This window comes from Euleptes europaea, chromosome 2, assembly GCF_029931775.1.
Source record: "Euleptes europaea isolate rEulEur1 chromosome 2, rEulEur1.hap1, whole genome shotgun sequence".
Classification (NCBI taxonomy): domain Eukaryota; kingdom Metazoa; phylum Chordata; class Lepidosauria; order Squamata; family Sphaerodactylidae; genus Euleptes; species Euleptes europaea.
In genome coordinates this window covers 22,050,946-22,065,890 of record NC_079313.1, presented here as the reverse complement: position 1 = coordinate 22,065,890, position 14,945 = coordinate 22,050,946, and the positions used below count along the sequence as shown (strand labels likewise).

The 14,945-nt window shown below is 43.2% G+C and overlaps 1 protein-coding gene across 1 annotated transcript in view; it reads right to left on the bottom strand.

The window, feature by feature from the left end:
- Positions 1-7,742: 7,742 nt before the first annotated feature.
- Positions 7,743-14,945, bottom strand: part of LOC130473084 (sterol O-acyltransferase 1-like) — a 43,238-nt gene continuing 36,035 nt past the window's right edge. Inside the window, exons 11-14 of the mRNA XM_056844609.1 lie at positions 13,747-13,845; positions 12,849-12,984; positions 9,701-9,846; positions 7,743-7,813 (exon numbers count right to left, since the gene is read on the bottom strand). Of these exons, the coding sequence (XP_056700587.1) occupies positions 7,757-7,813; positions 9,701-9,846; positions 12,849-12,984; positions 13,747-13,845 (438 nt within the window). The 3' untranslated portion in view covers positions 7,743-7,756. The remainder of the gene's footprint in view (positions 7,814-9,700; positions 9,847-12,848; positions 12,985-13,746; positions 13,846-14,945) is intronic.

Here is a 14,945-nt window from a genome sequence, read left to right as displayed (position 1 = left end):
GAGATTACACCTATTATATCGAGACATTTACATTCATAAATTCAAACCGGAATGATTACATTCAGTATGTTGATGCCCCCTTATTTCTCCCTCCTCAAAGAAGTAGATATTTCTCCCAAAGAAAACACTGCTTAAATCAAACTCTAAAGACAAAGAGGTTGAGGTGGTTCTCCCTCTATAAGCAAGCAGAAAGAACATCATGTATGAAGTTTCATTAGATGGACTCAAGACTATCCTAGGAAGACAAACAGTGTACCTTCAATAGACAGTTAACTTGTCCACGCAACCCAACAGACATGCAGAACGCAGTGTTTCACCATGTGAACAGTGATTTAGCAATTCTACCAGCTGCACTTACATAGTTGATAACAGTCCCGGAAGAGACACAGAATTAATGGGCGTTGCTGGTTAGTTTCCCTCTGCCTTTAGAAACTGAAACTACATGTGAGCAGGATTACAAACAAAGCAACTGTCTTTCTGCAACTGTTTTGTTAAAAACCAGGATATTGTATTTGAGTTTTTGGTATTGTCCAGCTGCCGCTCACAACATTCAACCCAAGCAACACATTTGCCAGAAACATTAACCGTGCGGTGGAGCTGATGGAAACTGCTGTCAGGTCGCAGCCAACTCATGGCCACCCTGTAGGGTTTCAAGGCAAGAGGCAAACAGAGGTGGTTTGCCATTGCCTGCCTCGGCATAGCAACCCTGGACTTCCTTGGTGGCCTCCCATCCAAATACTAACCAGGGCTGGCCCTGAGATCTGATAAGACTGGGTAGAGTGGGCTATCCAGGTTGAGGCATTAACCACACAGGATTGGTCAATGCCATATCTTGCCAAACTAAAACAATACACAGGAATACAAGAAGTCCTGATGACCACCTGGGGATTAGCCAAACGGCTGCAATCTCAGACTTACCCAGACAGCGTGCCCAATTCATTTGTTTGCCCACAATTTACACACCGCACCATATAAAAGGCGGAAATGCTAATATGCAACAGGGTTCAGTTTGCTCAATACTGTTTCGAGAGCATCTTGTTGTGCTCTCCCTTCCATTTATCCTGCTTGGGGACATTCAGGAATGTGCAGTCGTTTTGCAGAGTTTTTAAGGCCACAAAGTTCTTCGCCAATGTTTTAATTTAAGAAACCAAAACACTTTCAAGCTCATGTCATCAACAAGTAAGAAAAAAATTACAAAACGTAGCTCGTAGTGTAAGAAGTCTGGAGGCCAGGAGGGCTAAATCCTTGTGGTCTGAGCAGCAAAGTCTGGGGCCAGGCCTTGCTGGTTGGGGTGGTAATAGCCCGTTGTAAGCCAGGAGTATATTACCCTGGAGCAACCCATGGCTCCAGAGCCACATGTGCTTCAGTGTGGAAACAAATGAAAGAAAATGAAACCTTTGAAAGGTATATCAAAGGGGTGGAATGGGCGCTAGAATAACTGGTATAGGAAGGGAATGGAAGAGAAAGATTTTTATGGGAGTAAAGGGCTTCTTAGAGATGCTTCACAGAAAGGAAAATGACAGAAGAGAAGAGCTGATAGTCATCCAAGTGGGAACCACGTGCAGATTTATGCCACTGCGCTAAAAAAACAGTGCCGTGTACTCCTGTGTAGATTTAATACTTTCCGTGAGATCCTTGTGTGTGTGCTACTTCCTGATAATGGTCTTGCAACCACTGGTGCTTTGGTAGCAGACAATTTAAGGATTATTAATCAACAGAATAATTATCAGTTATGTTAAATCTGTGGTTCTCAAAGTGGGCAGTACCACCCCCTGGGGGAAGTGGGATTACCTAGGGGGGCACTAAGAGGCAAGAGGGCAGCAGGGGGGCACTAGAGGTGGGCTCCTTCAACAGTGTTGTTGGATAGGGTAGAGGGCCCTGGGGTTGGGTTTGTAGAACCAAGGGGGCAGTGGCCTGAAAAGTTTGAGAACCGCTGTGTTAAAGTATACATTTCCGGTTATATAAACGAGCTCTCATACTGGCTCTTTCTTGATTTCTTGCTTTGAAGTTTGAAATAGTTTTGCTCTTTAATTGTGAAAAGCTGCAGACCCCTGCTTTAAACATACACTGGTGCAGTGGAAGGTACTTTTCCATGGTTTTACATCATGCTAGCACACAGGACAGCTGTATGGATAAGCTTGGTCCTAAGTCTTTCTCAGGACACTACTGACCCAAGTCTACATAGTTGTGGGCTTTTAATTGTTATAGGAGTATCATGGGAGGAAGCCATGGAAGGGCACCTCATGGCATTCTAAAATTTAAAGACAGGCCAGATTTCAAATTTTAGCCCTTTTCCAAGGTAAATATTATCTGGCTACAAATGCAGCAGGGCCATTTTCAAGAGTTAATAACTGGAGTGACTACATACACACCGCAACGGGACTGATAAATCAGAACCCCAAGAGCAGCTGGACAGATGGAAAATAGCCAGCCTGAGACCTAAATATGCAGAAACAAAACAGGCAGGCTGTAAAAAAAAGAAACAAAGTGCCTATCAATATCTTTAAAGCTCTGATGAGCAACTAGTCTGAACAGAGGGACCACTCTGAGGGGACCAAGAGGGTCAAGCCCAATTTACACTCATCTTCCATTCTTCAAATGAGATTGTCATTAAGCTGTGCTGTGAGCCACAAACACAACTCTCCCCACCCTTCTTTTCTTGCCTCAGGGTTGGAAACTAGGAGACTCACAGTGCATATCTAAGAAAAGTTACACCCTTGAAGTCAATGGATTTAAGAAGGGGGTAACTGCAAAGGACTATACTTGGAAGCTCCTCATAAAGCTGAAATTGGTCTTAAGGCTTTCCTTTACTGATTCCTTATCTTATTTATTGCGCATACTGGATTGTTCTGACTTGAATCCAAAATTTCTAAGTGCCTTTTTTTTTTTGGAAGAAGGACTTCTATTTTAGAACAAGAAGGGAACCTGCAAGAACTTAGGGAATTCCCTACATTTCCCCTTGTATCCCCTTCCCAACACACTTTCTCTCCTCTTGGAAAAACCCCCCATATCATCTCCCCTTTCCATACTTCCTTCTCTCCCTCCCACTCATCAATAAACCTTTCTTTTATTTGCCCCCCCCATTCTCCCCAATAGGGACCCAAAGCAGCTAACATCATTCTTTCCTCCATTTTACACTCAAAATAACCCTGTGATCTTGATTAAGCTGAGAGAGACTGACTAGCTGAAGGTCACCCAGCAAGCTTCCATGGCTGAGTGGGGATTTGAACCTGGGTCTCCCAGATCCCACTCTAACCACTACACCACAATGGCTTTGCCTCCTTCCCTCCCCCAGCAGCCTTTACCTGGAAAGTCTGGCCAATTTGCAAAAGTTGTGTGGTAGCAGGTCATAGTGTGGTGGCTACTGGCAAGGCCAGCCAAGTCGTGCAAGTTGTGTGGAGGCTGCCAGTGGGCCTAGGTGAGTTGTGTTGCATAAAGTTATAGCCGCCACTGCACCTGGGTGTGTTGTACTCTTGCATGAGAGCAAGTTGCCCAATGATTGCCACAAGCCCGAGTACTCCCTTTCCAGGGCAGGGGAAGGAGAACAGGGGTTGACTGGAAGGCCAAAATAACCCTGGAAAGGCCTCTCACCCTTGTTTTTTTTACTGTCAGAAACCAAGGTTTGAAGGCTGCCATTTTTGTGGTTGCCTAGCAATCAGTGCAGTAGTCACTGAGATCTCAGAGAGCATTCATTTCTTTAAGGTACAGGCACCTACTTCTCTTATTTGGGGGAGGTCATCCCCCCAACATACATGTGTGTGTGTGTTTAATTTTTCTACAAACCTGGGGCTTTCCTCAGGTTTGCAGAAAGATCTATCTTCTTTGTTCATGGCTACAATCTCCAGCTTTAAGTATCTGCAAATGGGGCCATGCTGAGAATTAGCAATACTGATAACTATTACTCATTTTGATTCATTTGAATGAATTTGTTCATAAGTTTATAAATAGTGAATAACAAGAACATTCTTCTGTCCCTGATTTGTTAATATATGACTGACTTTAGGAAAAACAATTTTAGTTTTAAATAATCAAAATAGACTAGGAAGGAAAACGGACACCTTTCTCCTTATGAAATTTGTAGCCTTTTAAGCAGAAAGCTTAAACTTTTATTTCAAATTGTTATTGATCAAGATGTCCATCTTCTAAACAAATGCAAAAATGTCTAAGAATGATTTTAACCTTACAGAGAAAATGAAACTTTAAAATGAACTGTTCCCTTTTAAAAGGGAGGTGTTTCTTGGTTATCCTTCCAGTAGCCAGTATCTCTGCATTGTAAATGCAGAGTAAATTACTACCATTTGGCACTTATGCAGCAGCAAAATTAGAATTAAAAGGACATTTCACATCTCAGAATAGAACTTCATATTTCTTCATACTGTTCTGAACTAAGTTCCGCAAGAGGTCATTTACAGATTTGTTTACATAGAGAGGGCAGCAGACACGAGACTGGGGAAGTTCTTGGCAAATATCCTGAGTATTTGCAGTTGAGCAACATAAAAGCCCTTCCGCTGCACCTAAATTTTACTACTGTGCCATATTAAGTACAACGGGCAACGATTCAAGTACACGAACTGCACATACCTCCCACACAGTCTCACCACCACCACCAAATTTTCTGCCTGCCTTGGAACAGATCTCAGATCAACACTGGGACGGCTAGGGAAAAAAAAGATTTCAGACTGGCCTAAACAGAGTTATACCCTAAACAGAGTTATACCCTTCTAAATCCTAAACAGAGTTATACCCTTCTCAGTCCACAGAAATCAACTGGCCTAGAAGGGCATAACGCTATTTAGGATTGTACTGCAAAACCCATAGATTAGGGCCAATGCTTTATCGAGAGTGGCTGGCCACATAAGAGACAGTTTGCAGGGCATCCTTAATTTTATTAAAACATTTCTATCCTGCCTTTTCTCTTGGTTCAAGATGGTACACAGTAATAGTTAAAACATTCCTAGCTAAAACCAAAGATAAAAAAGCAAGCCCCCAAACTCTCCTCCCCCTAGAGTTGCCAGGTCCCTCTTCACCACTGGTGAGAGGTTTTGGGGGCGGAGCCTGAGGAGGGCAGGGTTTTGGGGGGGGGACTTCAATGCCATAGAGTCCAACTGCCAAAGCGACCATTTTCTCCGGGTGAACTGATCTCTATCGGCTGGAGATCAGTTGTAATAGCAGATCTCCAGCTAGTACCTGGAGGCTGACAACCCTACTTCCCCCCCTTAAAAATGGGCTGCCTTTCAAACCTTATCTAAGTCCTGGCAAACAGGCAAGCCTTCTTCAGGGAGCCCATTCCCTGCATTTTGTCCGCATTTTCAAATTTGAGACAAAACAGGTCTCTGAAAATGTGGGCAAAACACTTCTTCAGGGAGCCCATTCCACAGAGTCGGAGCCATGACGGAAAAGCCCGGGCTCTGGTTGATGCCAGTCTGACCACCCTAAATGGTAGTTAGTTGCTAACTTCCGACAGGGGGGGGTATTGCTTTTTGCCATGGCATCGACACTTTTCCCTGGAGCAGATCTAATCACATTGTTCCTGTCTATTACTTTTGGTTCAAAATTTCAAGGCCATCCTACTAAGTCAACCTGCATTTCAAGAAAAGCACTTGGAATGATTTCAGCTTGGCACATGTTCTTAGCTTTTCCAACATAATATCATCTCCCACTCCACCCCCAGGTCACGGTGCTAAAAATCAATGAGGAACTGCAAAACTTGGCCATGGAGCACAGGATAATGACACATTTCACTGTATAAAAATTCAATACCAAGGGTAGTGAATAGGACAGGGAGGACCCAATAGGACAGGGGTGGGCCCAATGGCAGTCCATGGGTCAGCTCTGGCCTGCAAAGCAGTTCAATCTGGCTGCTGATGGCTCTACTTTATTCTGATCAAGGTGACTTACACCTTTTCCCCAGTAGCTCCACTCCTAAATTTCAGGAGCAGTATATAGGCACCGTTCAGGGAGGCTTCTTTTTTGCTATGTCCTAAGATCAGCCATGCTGGATCAGACCAGTAGTCCATCTAGTCCAGCATCCTTTTTCACACAGTGGCCAACCATTTGCCCTGAAGAGCCAACAAACAGGGCATGAAGTGCCAAGGACTCCACTGATGTTGCCTCCTGTGATGGGTGCTCTTTGCCTCCTGTAAACATTGAGGTCTTATCCTCCATTATTTTGTCTAAATGCTTTTAAAAAGCCAGGTTCTTAAAAGAAGATCACTTGGGAAAGTATGAATACACGAGATCCCTAAAAAAACCCCAGGTTTCGCTTTATTACAGAAACTGGCCCTTGGCTCAGGTTGTAGTGCTAAATAAGCTTCCAGCCCTGTGTCTGGATTACCAAGAATACAAATGCCAGCTGTTCCTGGCGAGGAGAACGAAAGCTACTAACAGTGCAACCAGCCTGCGCTTTATTTTACAACTTAGTTTTGGTACTTAACATAATGCTGTGCATTTCATCCGTTAAGAAGCCAAACACAAACAAGTGTAGCAGGGAATGGCCCATCCCTACTATCAGTACTGTTAAGAGTCTAGAAATTCAAATGGAACTCCCTAATGGGTTCATTCAACCATGAAAGTTAGAATATCTTTATTCAAAAGGGAGGGGGGAAATGAAGCTTACGAACACATAAGCAAATAGTTAGGCATACCTTTCATATAATACATCAGTCACAAAGATGGGAAACATTCTCCTTCAAAGCAGTAGTTTTGTTTTGTTTTTAAAAGGAGTAGTACTCTGTATTAGAAGCTGAGAAGTTCCACCTGTCCTACAGCATGTATGGATTTCTACAATAATCAGCTGTGGACAAAAATCAAAGAGTTGTGGACTGAATAATCCCAGTTTTGGACTTATATTATGGCTATTTCCATGGGAAAACATGTAAAGGTGCTCCTCCATTCAATGTTGGCAAAAAAAAAAAAAATTAACACAAGGGCAAGGATACTCCCAAAAAACCCCGCATCCTCCAGTCACCCCACCCTGCATTCCTACTTGTGCTATGGTGCAGAGGTGGCACATGGGAGAATTCTCTTCTGCTGCTTCTTCTCTTCTCTGTCCTTCAGTGCAAATGAGTGTTATCCTTGCCTTGCATTTGAGCCCTCTGAGAGGACTCAAAAATGGGGCACAGATAGCACTAATCTGCAACGAGGTACAAAGACAACAAAATGCAGCGGGAGAAACTACTCCTCGTTCCCTGGCGTCTTCAGTCCACAGCACAAGTGAAAACAAATTTATGTGCACACCAAAGGGCTTGAGAGTGGGTTGGGCACAAATAAAAGCTGGCTAACAAGCCCATATTTGTGAACCCCTGGGCTCCATCAACCATCAATGAAGAAGCAAAGAGTACAAGAACGCAAATACTCTGCGCGAGAGATCATTCTGAAAGAACGTTACATTCAGATGAGGCAAAAGTGACTCAGACCACATAATACGGCCCCCTTAAGGACAAAGAGAAAAACAGTAGCAACACGTACAAACCACTATTTGGAATTAAGTACAACGGTCAACAGAAAAACCTTTCACCAACCTTTCAGCGTGTTTCATGACCAGCATGGTAGCTGCTCAGGTTGGAGTCGCTTACAGAACGAGAACCATTTGCCAAGCCTTCTGGAAGTCTTAGCTGACTCAAGAGGTTTTTTTAAAAAACTGTTTGCCATAACTAAAGATTATTTTTTCCCCTTTTTAAAAGGTTCAAGACATTTCGATCACTGGTCCAAGGTATTTATTTTTAAAGAACTGTCTTCTGGCCTCAGCCTGGAGACTTCAAATTTTTTCGTGGCAAGTCCAGGAACGCGGCTTCACATAGTCCAGGAAAGTGGGCTACAAGATCAAGAAGAAACAGCGGAGTTAAGAGATCATGGGAAGAACCGGCTTGTCTTACTACATCCGCTACACCACACTGGTGCGCACAGCTGAACAGTACATAATTTTCTCATCTGGTAGATGGATGAACCGCAACAGCCTGTGACGCCAAAGGCTTGGTGGAGGAGCCTGGGATTAACCAGCCCCTCAGACAGCAAAGCTGTCCTCCCCCAGTAGTAGCAATCCACACAGGGAGACCAGAAGTATGTGTGGGAGGAGAAAGCACTCTCTCCCAGTCAATACCCAAATGGGCCTCCTGTCAGACCACCTCTGCCCAGACTGTAGCTCTCCATACAAAGTGACTTCATCCTGTTCAAACAGAATTAGCACTCTTTTTTTTGGCCATCAAGTCACATCTGACTTATGGCGACCCCTGGTGGGGTATTCAAGGCAAGCTGGGAGGTGGTTTGCCATTGCCTGCCTCCGTGTCACGACCCTGGTATTCCCTTGGAGGTCTCCCATCCAAATACCAGCCAGGGTCAGGGCTGAGAGTGTGAGACTGGCCCAAGGTCACCAAGCAAGCTTCCATAGCGCGAGTAGGGATCTGAACCTGGGTTTCCCAGGTCCTAATCCAACACCTTAACCACCACACCACACTGGCTCTTAGAATTACTACTAGCATGAATGAATGCGAATGAAAGAAATCCTGGTCAGTTATAGGAACCCCAAGGCTTCAGGAGGTGGGATCAACAGACCTCCAACAACCTATGCAGTTTTTATGGGGCAGTATCTCAATACCTGATTAAGGCAGTGGGGCCTTAAAGCCCCTTCAGGCCTACAGCAGGGGTCCACAAACTTTAGAAGAGCTGATCTCTGTCATCTGAAGATCAGTTGTAATTCTGGGACATCTCCAGACCCCACTTGGAGGTTAGCAACCCTAATTCTGCTTACTGGACTTTCTGGAATCCACATGCAAAATAAGTCCATGCTACTTCCCTCCCCCACCATAAAATGCAGGAGTCTCACATCAGTTAACACTGAACAAGACTATATATTTTTCATGTTTATAAATATATAGCATAAGTACAGAGCAAGAGGTTGTATTTCATGGCTGTCTCACATATTATGCAGAGGAAAGCCCATGAGCATTCTCTGAACTTCTTAAAAAAAAAATTCAAAGGCAAAAAAAGTATTGATTAAAAAATGTACTGCTGGCAGTTTGAATATTGTCTTTGGCCAGCAGTGTGAATCATCTACAGTACCAACCACAAAGGACTGTCTAGAATTTGCACAGATAAAGTAACAGGTACCATTGTGTGTGTGTGTGTTTTGCCTTCAAGTCACAGCTGGCTTATGGCAACCCCGTAGGGTTTTCAAGGCAAGAGACATTCAGAGGTGATTTGCCATTGCCTGTCTCCACGTCATGACCCTGGTATTTCTTGGAGGACTCCCATCCAAATACCAGCCAGGGTCGAGGCTGAGTGTGTGTGACTGGCCCAAGGTCACCCAGCAAGTTTCCATGGAGAGTGGGGATTTGAACCTGGGTTTCCTGGATCCTAGTCTGACACCTTAACTGTTATACCACGCTGGCTCTCACAACAGGTACCATTACAGAAATGGTAATTTATCTTCTAGTTTACAAAAATGGACATTGTTCATTTATTGTAATGATAAAATTGAAATATTCTATTTTTAATAAAATGGGAAGAGGGAGAAAATCAGAAGTCCACTCAAGGTGCTGTATTCGGAGCCAACACGTCGAGATTCAAATGCCAAAATCCAGAATTAAATATTTTAAAATACAAACGAGTTTGTCCAAGATTTGTATTCAGATGTTAGGTTTGAAATTTGCCCTTCTGAACTCAGCCCTGTTTCTTTACATATAGTGAAAGGAGGATTACTTACATTTTTCAAGGGGCAATACCGACGGGCATACCATTCCTGGCTATAAAGACAAAGAAGGATGCCATGGCCAAGAAAGAGAGACGTCCACATGATCACATTCCAAATGGAACCTTTCCGTTGGTCATTGATTATGAAGTTGAAAAGCACTAAACAAGGGAAACAAAAAGGTATTCAAAATGCACCATTCAGGACACTGCAGGCACCTTATCCAAGCAGACATTCTTCCCATCCCACAGCTGACTAGCAAAGTGCCCATCAGTAATACCACGGAAGTGAATGGCGCCTATGAGCCAAGTTAAATGCAAGAAGAAGAGTTGGTTTTTATATGCCGACTTTCTCTATCACTTAAGGAAGAATCAAACTGGCTTACAATCACCTTCCCTTCTCCTCCCCACAACAGACACCCTGTAGATGAGGCTGAGAGAGCTGTGACTAGCCCAAGGTCACCCAGCTGGCTTCATGTGTAGGAGTGGGGAAACAAATCCAGTTCACCAGATTAGCATCCACTGCTCAGGTGGAGGAGTAGGGAATCAAACCCGTATCTCCAGATCAGAATCCACCGCTCCAAAAGACCACTCTTAACCACTACACCACGCTGGCTCCTCTGTGCAAGCCTCTGTGTGCGTCTGTCTTTTAGAGGACAAAAGGTAAACTTCAAAAAGAAGTCCAGTATGATCATCACACAAATTGGATTTTCTGTTTTTAATGTGGACTGCTGCCTATAAAATTTCAAAGGCCAAGCAGAATATTTTACGAAATGAAGCCCCATCTCTGCACCATCCTCTATATGACTATCATATCACCTCTCAGTCATCTCCTCTTCAGGCTAAATATACCCAGCTCCTTCAACCTTTCCTCATAGGTCTCCAGACCCCTCCTCCTTTTTGTTGCTCTCCTTTGGACATGTTCCAACTTGTCAACATCCTTCTAAAATTATGGTACCCAAAACTGAACACAATACTCCAGTAGAAAAGGGCAAGAGTCCAGTAGCAGACTAACACAATTTCTGACAGAGTATGAGCTTTTGTAAGCCACAGCTCTCTTCTTCAGATACAGCTAGAATGTGATTCCATCTAACCTTAAGGAGAGAAGAGTGAATTAAACACACAATGGCAATGTAAATGTCAAAAGCAAGTAAATTACGTTGTGTGTGTTAAGTGCCGTCAAGTCGCTTCCGACATGGCGACTCTATGAATGAAAGTCCTCCAAAATGTCCTATCTTTGACAGCCTTGCTCAGATCTTGCAAATTGAAGGCTGTGGCTTCCTTTATTGAGTCAATCCATCTCTTGTTGGGTCTTCCTCTTTTCCTGCTGCCCTCAACTATTCCTATCATGACTGTCTTTTCCAGTGACTCTTGTTGTCTCATGACGTGACCAAAATATGATAGCCTCAGTTTAGTCATTTTAGCTTCTAGGGTCAGTTCAGGCCTGATTTGATCTATAACCCACTGATTTGTTTTTTTGGCAGTCCACGGAATCCGTAACACTCTCCTCCAACACCACATTTCAAAGGAATCTATTTTCTTCCTATCAGCTTTCTTCACTGTCCAGCCCTCACACCCATACATAGTAATAGGGAATATGATGGCATGAATTAATCTAGTCTTGGTGGCCAGAGTCACATCCTTACACTTCAAAATCTTTTCTAGCTCCTTCATGGCTTCCCTTCCCAGTCTCAATCTCCTTCTAATTTCTTGGCTGCAGTTTCCCTTTTGGTTGATGGTGGAGCCAAGGAATAGAAAGTCTTGAACAATTTCAATTTCCTCATTGTCAACCTTAAAGTTGTGTAATTCTCCTGTAGTCATTACTTTTGTTTTCTTGATGTTCAGCTGTAGTCCTGCTTTGGCACTTTCTCTTTTAACTTTCAGCAGTAGTTGTTTCAAATCTTTACTATTTTCACTAAATCTTCACTAAATTACATTAGCAGCCGTGATTGGATTAGGTGTGATATGCAGAGGGGTAATAGGCACAGATAAATTAGCATTGGTAACAAGACAGGAATCCCAGATCTCTATTTAATCCAGGAGAATGCCTTGTCTTGAGCTTCATTATTAGTTGTAATTCAACAGTCTAATCACCCTTTGAAATTCCTTTGTAAGAGAACTGCTACTCTTAAATCAGCAACTGAATGTCCTGGAAGATTAAAATGTTCCCCCACTGATTTCTGATTGTGGTTGTTGTTTCTGATATCAGACTTATGTCCATTCAATCTTTGTCGCAGGGACTGGCCTGTTTGTCCAATGCAGAGGGTGGAAGGGCACTGCTGGCATAAATCACGTTAGAAGATGAACAAGAGTATGAACCTGAGATAATATGGCTAATGTTGCTGGGCCCAGTGATGGCGTTGCTAGGATCTATATGAGAGCAAAGCTGGCACCTTGGTTTGTTGCAGGCCTTGGTACATGCTACTGTTAAGTAGTTTATAATCGTGGGTGAGAAGTTGTTTTAGGATAGCAGGTTGTGATCTTGCTTACAGACCAATGCTAATTTCTCCACGCCTACAACTGTCTGCATTTCACACCTAATCCAATCATACCTACTAATGTCATTGACTTGCTTTTGACATTTACATTGCCATTTTGTGTATAATTCACTCTTCTCTACTTAAGGATAGATGGAATCACATTATGGCTGTATCTGAAGAAGTGAGCTGTGGCTCACGAAAGCTCATATCCCTGCCAGAAATGTTGTAGTCTTTAAGGTGCTACTGGACTCTTGCTCTTTTCTGCTATTGACAGACTGACACGGCTACCCATTGTGACAGTACTTCAAGTGAGGTCTAACCAGAGCACAGTAAAGCAATACCATCACTTAGTGTGATCTGGACACTATTTTATTTTGGACTGCATTTAATTAAAGCAGTCCTAAATTGTGAGTTTACATTATGGTTTTATTTTTAATGTATTTTATTAATATTGTTAAGCCACCTTGAGCTCTGTAGGAAGAAAGGCAACTAATAAATATTTTAAATAAACACTACCTTCACCGCTGGGCCTCCTCCTGTGCTCCCCAGGAAAACTGGGGGGAAATAACGTGTTATTTATACCTGTATTTCAAATTGCTGTAAGGTGCTCCGGGAGCCCATCTTGGACTGACCGGGAGAGGTGGGGGAGGAAATATAACAAACAAATCAAAGGTGATTACTTACTTCCGAAGCACATGAAGAGGCAGAACATGACAGGGTAGAAGAAACCAAGACAGACAGCCAGGATGTATTCATGTACAGCAGCAGAAACCGCGAACACGAACAGCATAGCAGCAGACTTGAACTTCTTCCCAAAGAACTGGGCGGGAAGGGTGGTACAAGAGCAGGGAGGGGGAAAATCCATCATAGAAGCAATTAAAAAACATTCCATAAAGTTAGTGGTAACTACCATTTAGGGCCTGCTGATATGATTACACACCGTCTCACATGCTAGGAAAGGCTCTCAACGCAATTGTTAAATGAGTAATCCTATTTTATTATATTTTAGTTCATTTAGTTATTATATTTTAGTCCAGAGAGAACAAATGGATATTTACTCACTTGTTACAACAGTTATCGTGTCATCTCAAAAACAGACTCACTGAAGTTGAAATGCAAAGCGCATGATTCTTGTGAAAAGCAACCACCTTGACCACAGATCCGACACTATAATTCTATGCCAAGTTAATCCAGTTTAAAATCATTGACAGCACTGTTAACTTCCCAGTCCAATCCCAAAATAAGGCTATGGCCCAGTGGCGGAGCATCTGCTTGGCATGCAGAAAGTCACAGGTTCAACCCCCGGTATCTCCAGTTAAAAGCATCAGGTGATGTGAAAGACCTCTGCCTGAGACCCTGGAGAGCCGCTGCTGACAGTCAAAGTAGAAAGTATTGACCTGGATACACCAAGTTCTGGCTAATTACAAGGCAGCATCATTGGCTCATAGAAACAAGCCAACTTCACTGTTCTTGCAAAATACAGGGTTCTCTTGCTATCTCTTTCACTATGTAGGAGATTTCTGTAAAAGTCCCTTTTTAACTTCTCTGAAAAAACATTTTTATTAGATTTAAAGATGCTCACCCAACGGAAGTCTCTGTATGCATAGTAATACAGCCAGTCATGCACTACCACATTCCAGGTTCGGTAATAGTTGGCGTAAGATGTAGAATTCCACCAGTCCTGGGGGGCGGGGGGGGGGGAGAGAAGGAAACAATGATGTTCAAAAGAGTATAGTCAGTATTCAAAACAAGGAATCATAATGCTAAGAATTCTCCTATGCAGGGATGTCGAACTCAATTGTTACAAGGGCCGCATATGACATAAATGTCACTTGGTCGGGCCGGGCCATACCTCAGCAGCCCAGATTGGGGGGGGGGGGGTTGGCTGCCTCGGCTGGCTCGTGGGCCAGATAGGAGTTCTCAAAGGGCTGGATCTGGCCCTCGGGCCTTATGTTTGGCTCCCCTGCTCCTATGACTCAAAATGCTTTTGCAGCAATCAGTAAAACTGCGTGTGGGTCCGCCAATGGTATGTCGAGTCTTGTAAATTCTGAACTTGGCAGAAACTCTTCATTTCCTTTCGGCCAACGAGTCAATCTAAGATAAAATTACTCCAGTCTTAAGAATTTTTGCCTACTTCTACAAGGGTCAAATTAAACATTTTTAGGAATGTCGCTCAAACGAGAAAGTTTCCCAACATGGACAGTAATTCCGCATAGGCAGAACATCTCCAAAACATACTCATAAAGTTAAAATTTACAACTCTGCCCTCTGAATGGCAGCTCAATTCCTTGCCTGTTCTACAGGCTGAACAAGTTGGTCATCACAGACCACAGCAGAAACTGCAGGCTCAGCATCAACCTCTATATGATTAAAGATGTGAAGCGCCAGAAATGACACAGAAAACTTGAGAAAAACAGATGCTCCCTCCCCCAGCCCTGTTCTCCCGCATTTAAAACTTTTCCCTCCCAAGGAAAAGATTGGAAATTTTGGAGACCAACTGAAAAACACTCCTATACTCTCTCAGCCTCACCTTCCTCACAGGGTGCCTGTTGTGGGGAGGGGAAGGGGAAGGGAAGGTGATTACAAGCGGGCTTGATTCTGCCTTAAGTGGTAGAGAAAGTCGGCATAAAAAAACCAACTCTTCTTCTCTTTTGGAATTAGTGAAATGCTTTTCAGACATGGCTGTACATACTCAGAAAGTGCAGTATGGAGATTTTTAAACAACATAATAATTATTCCTGAGAATACTGTATGCATATTTTTTCTAAGTATATTATTATT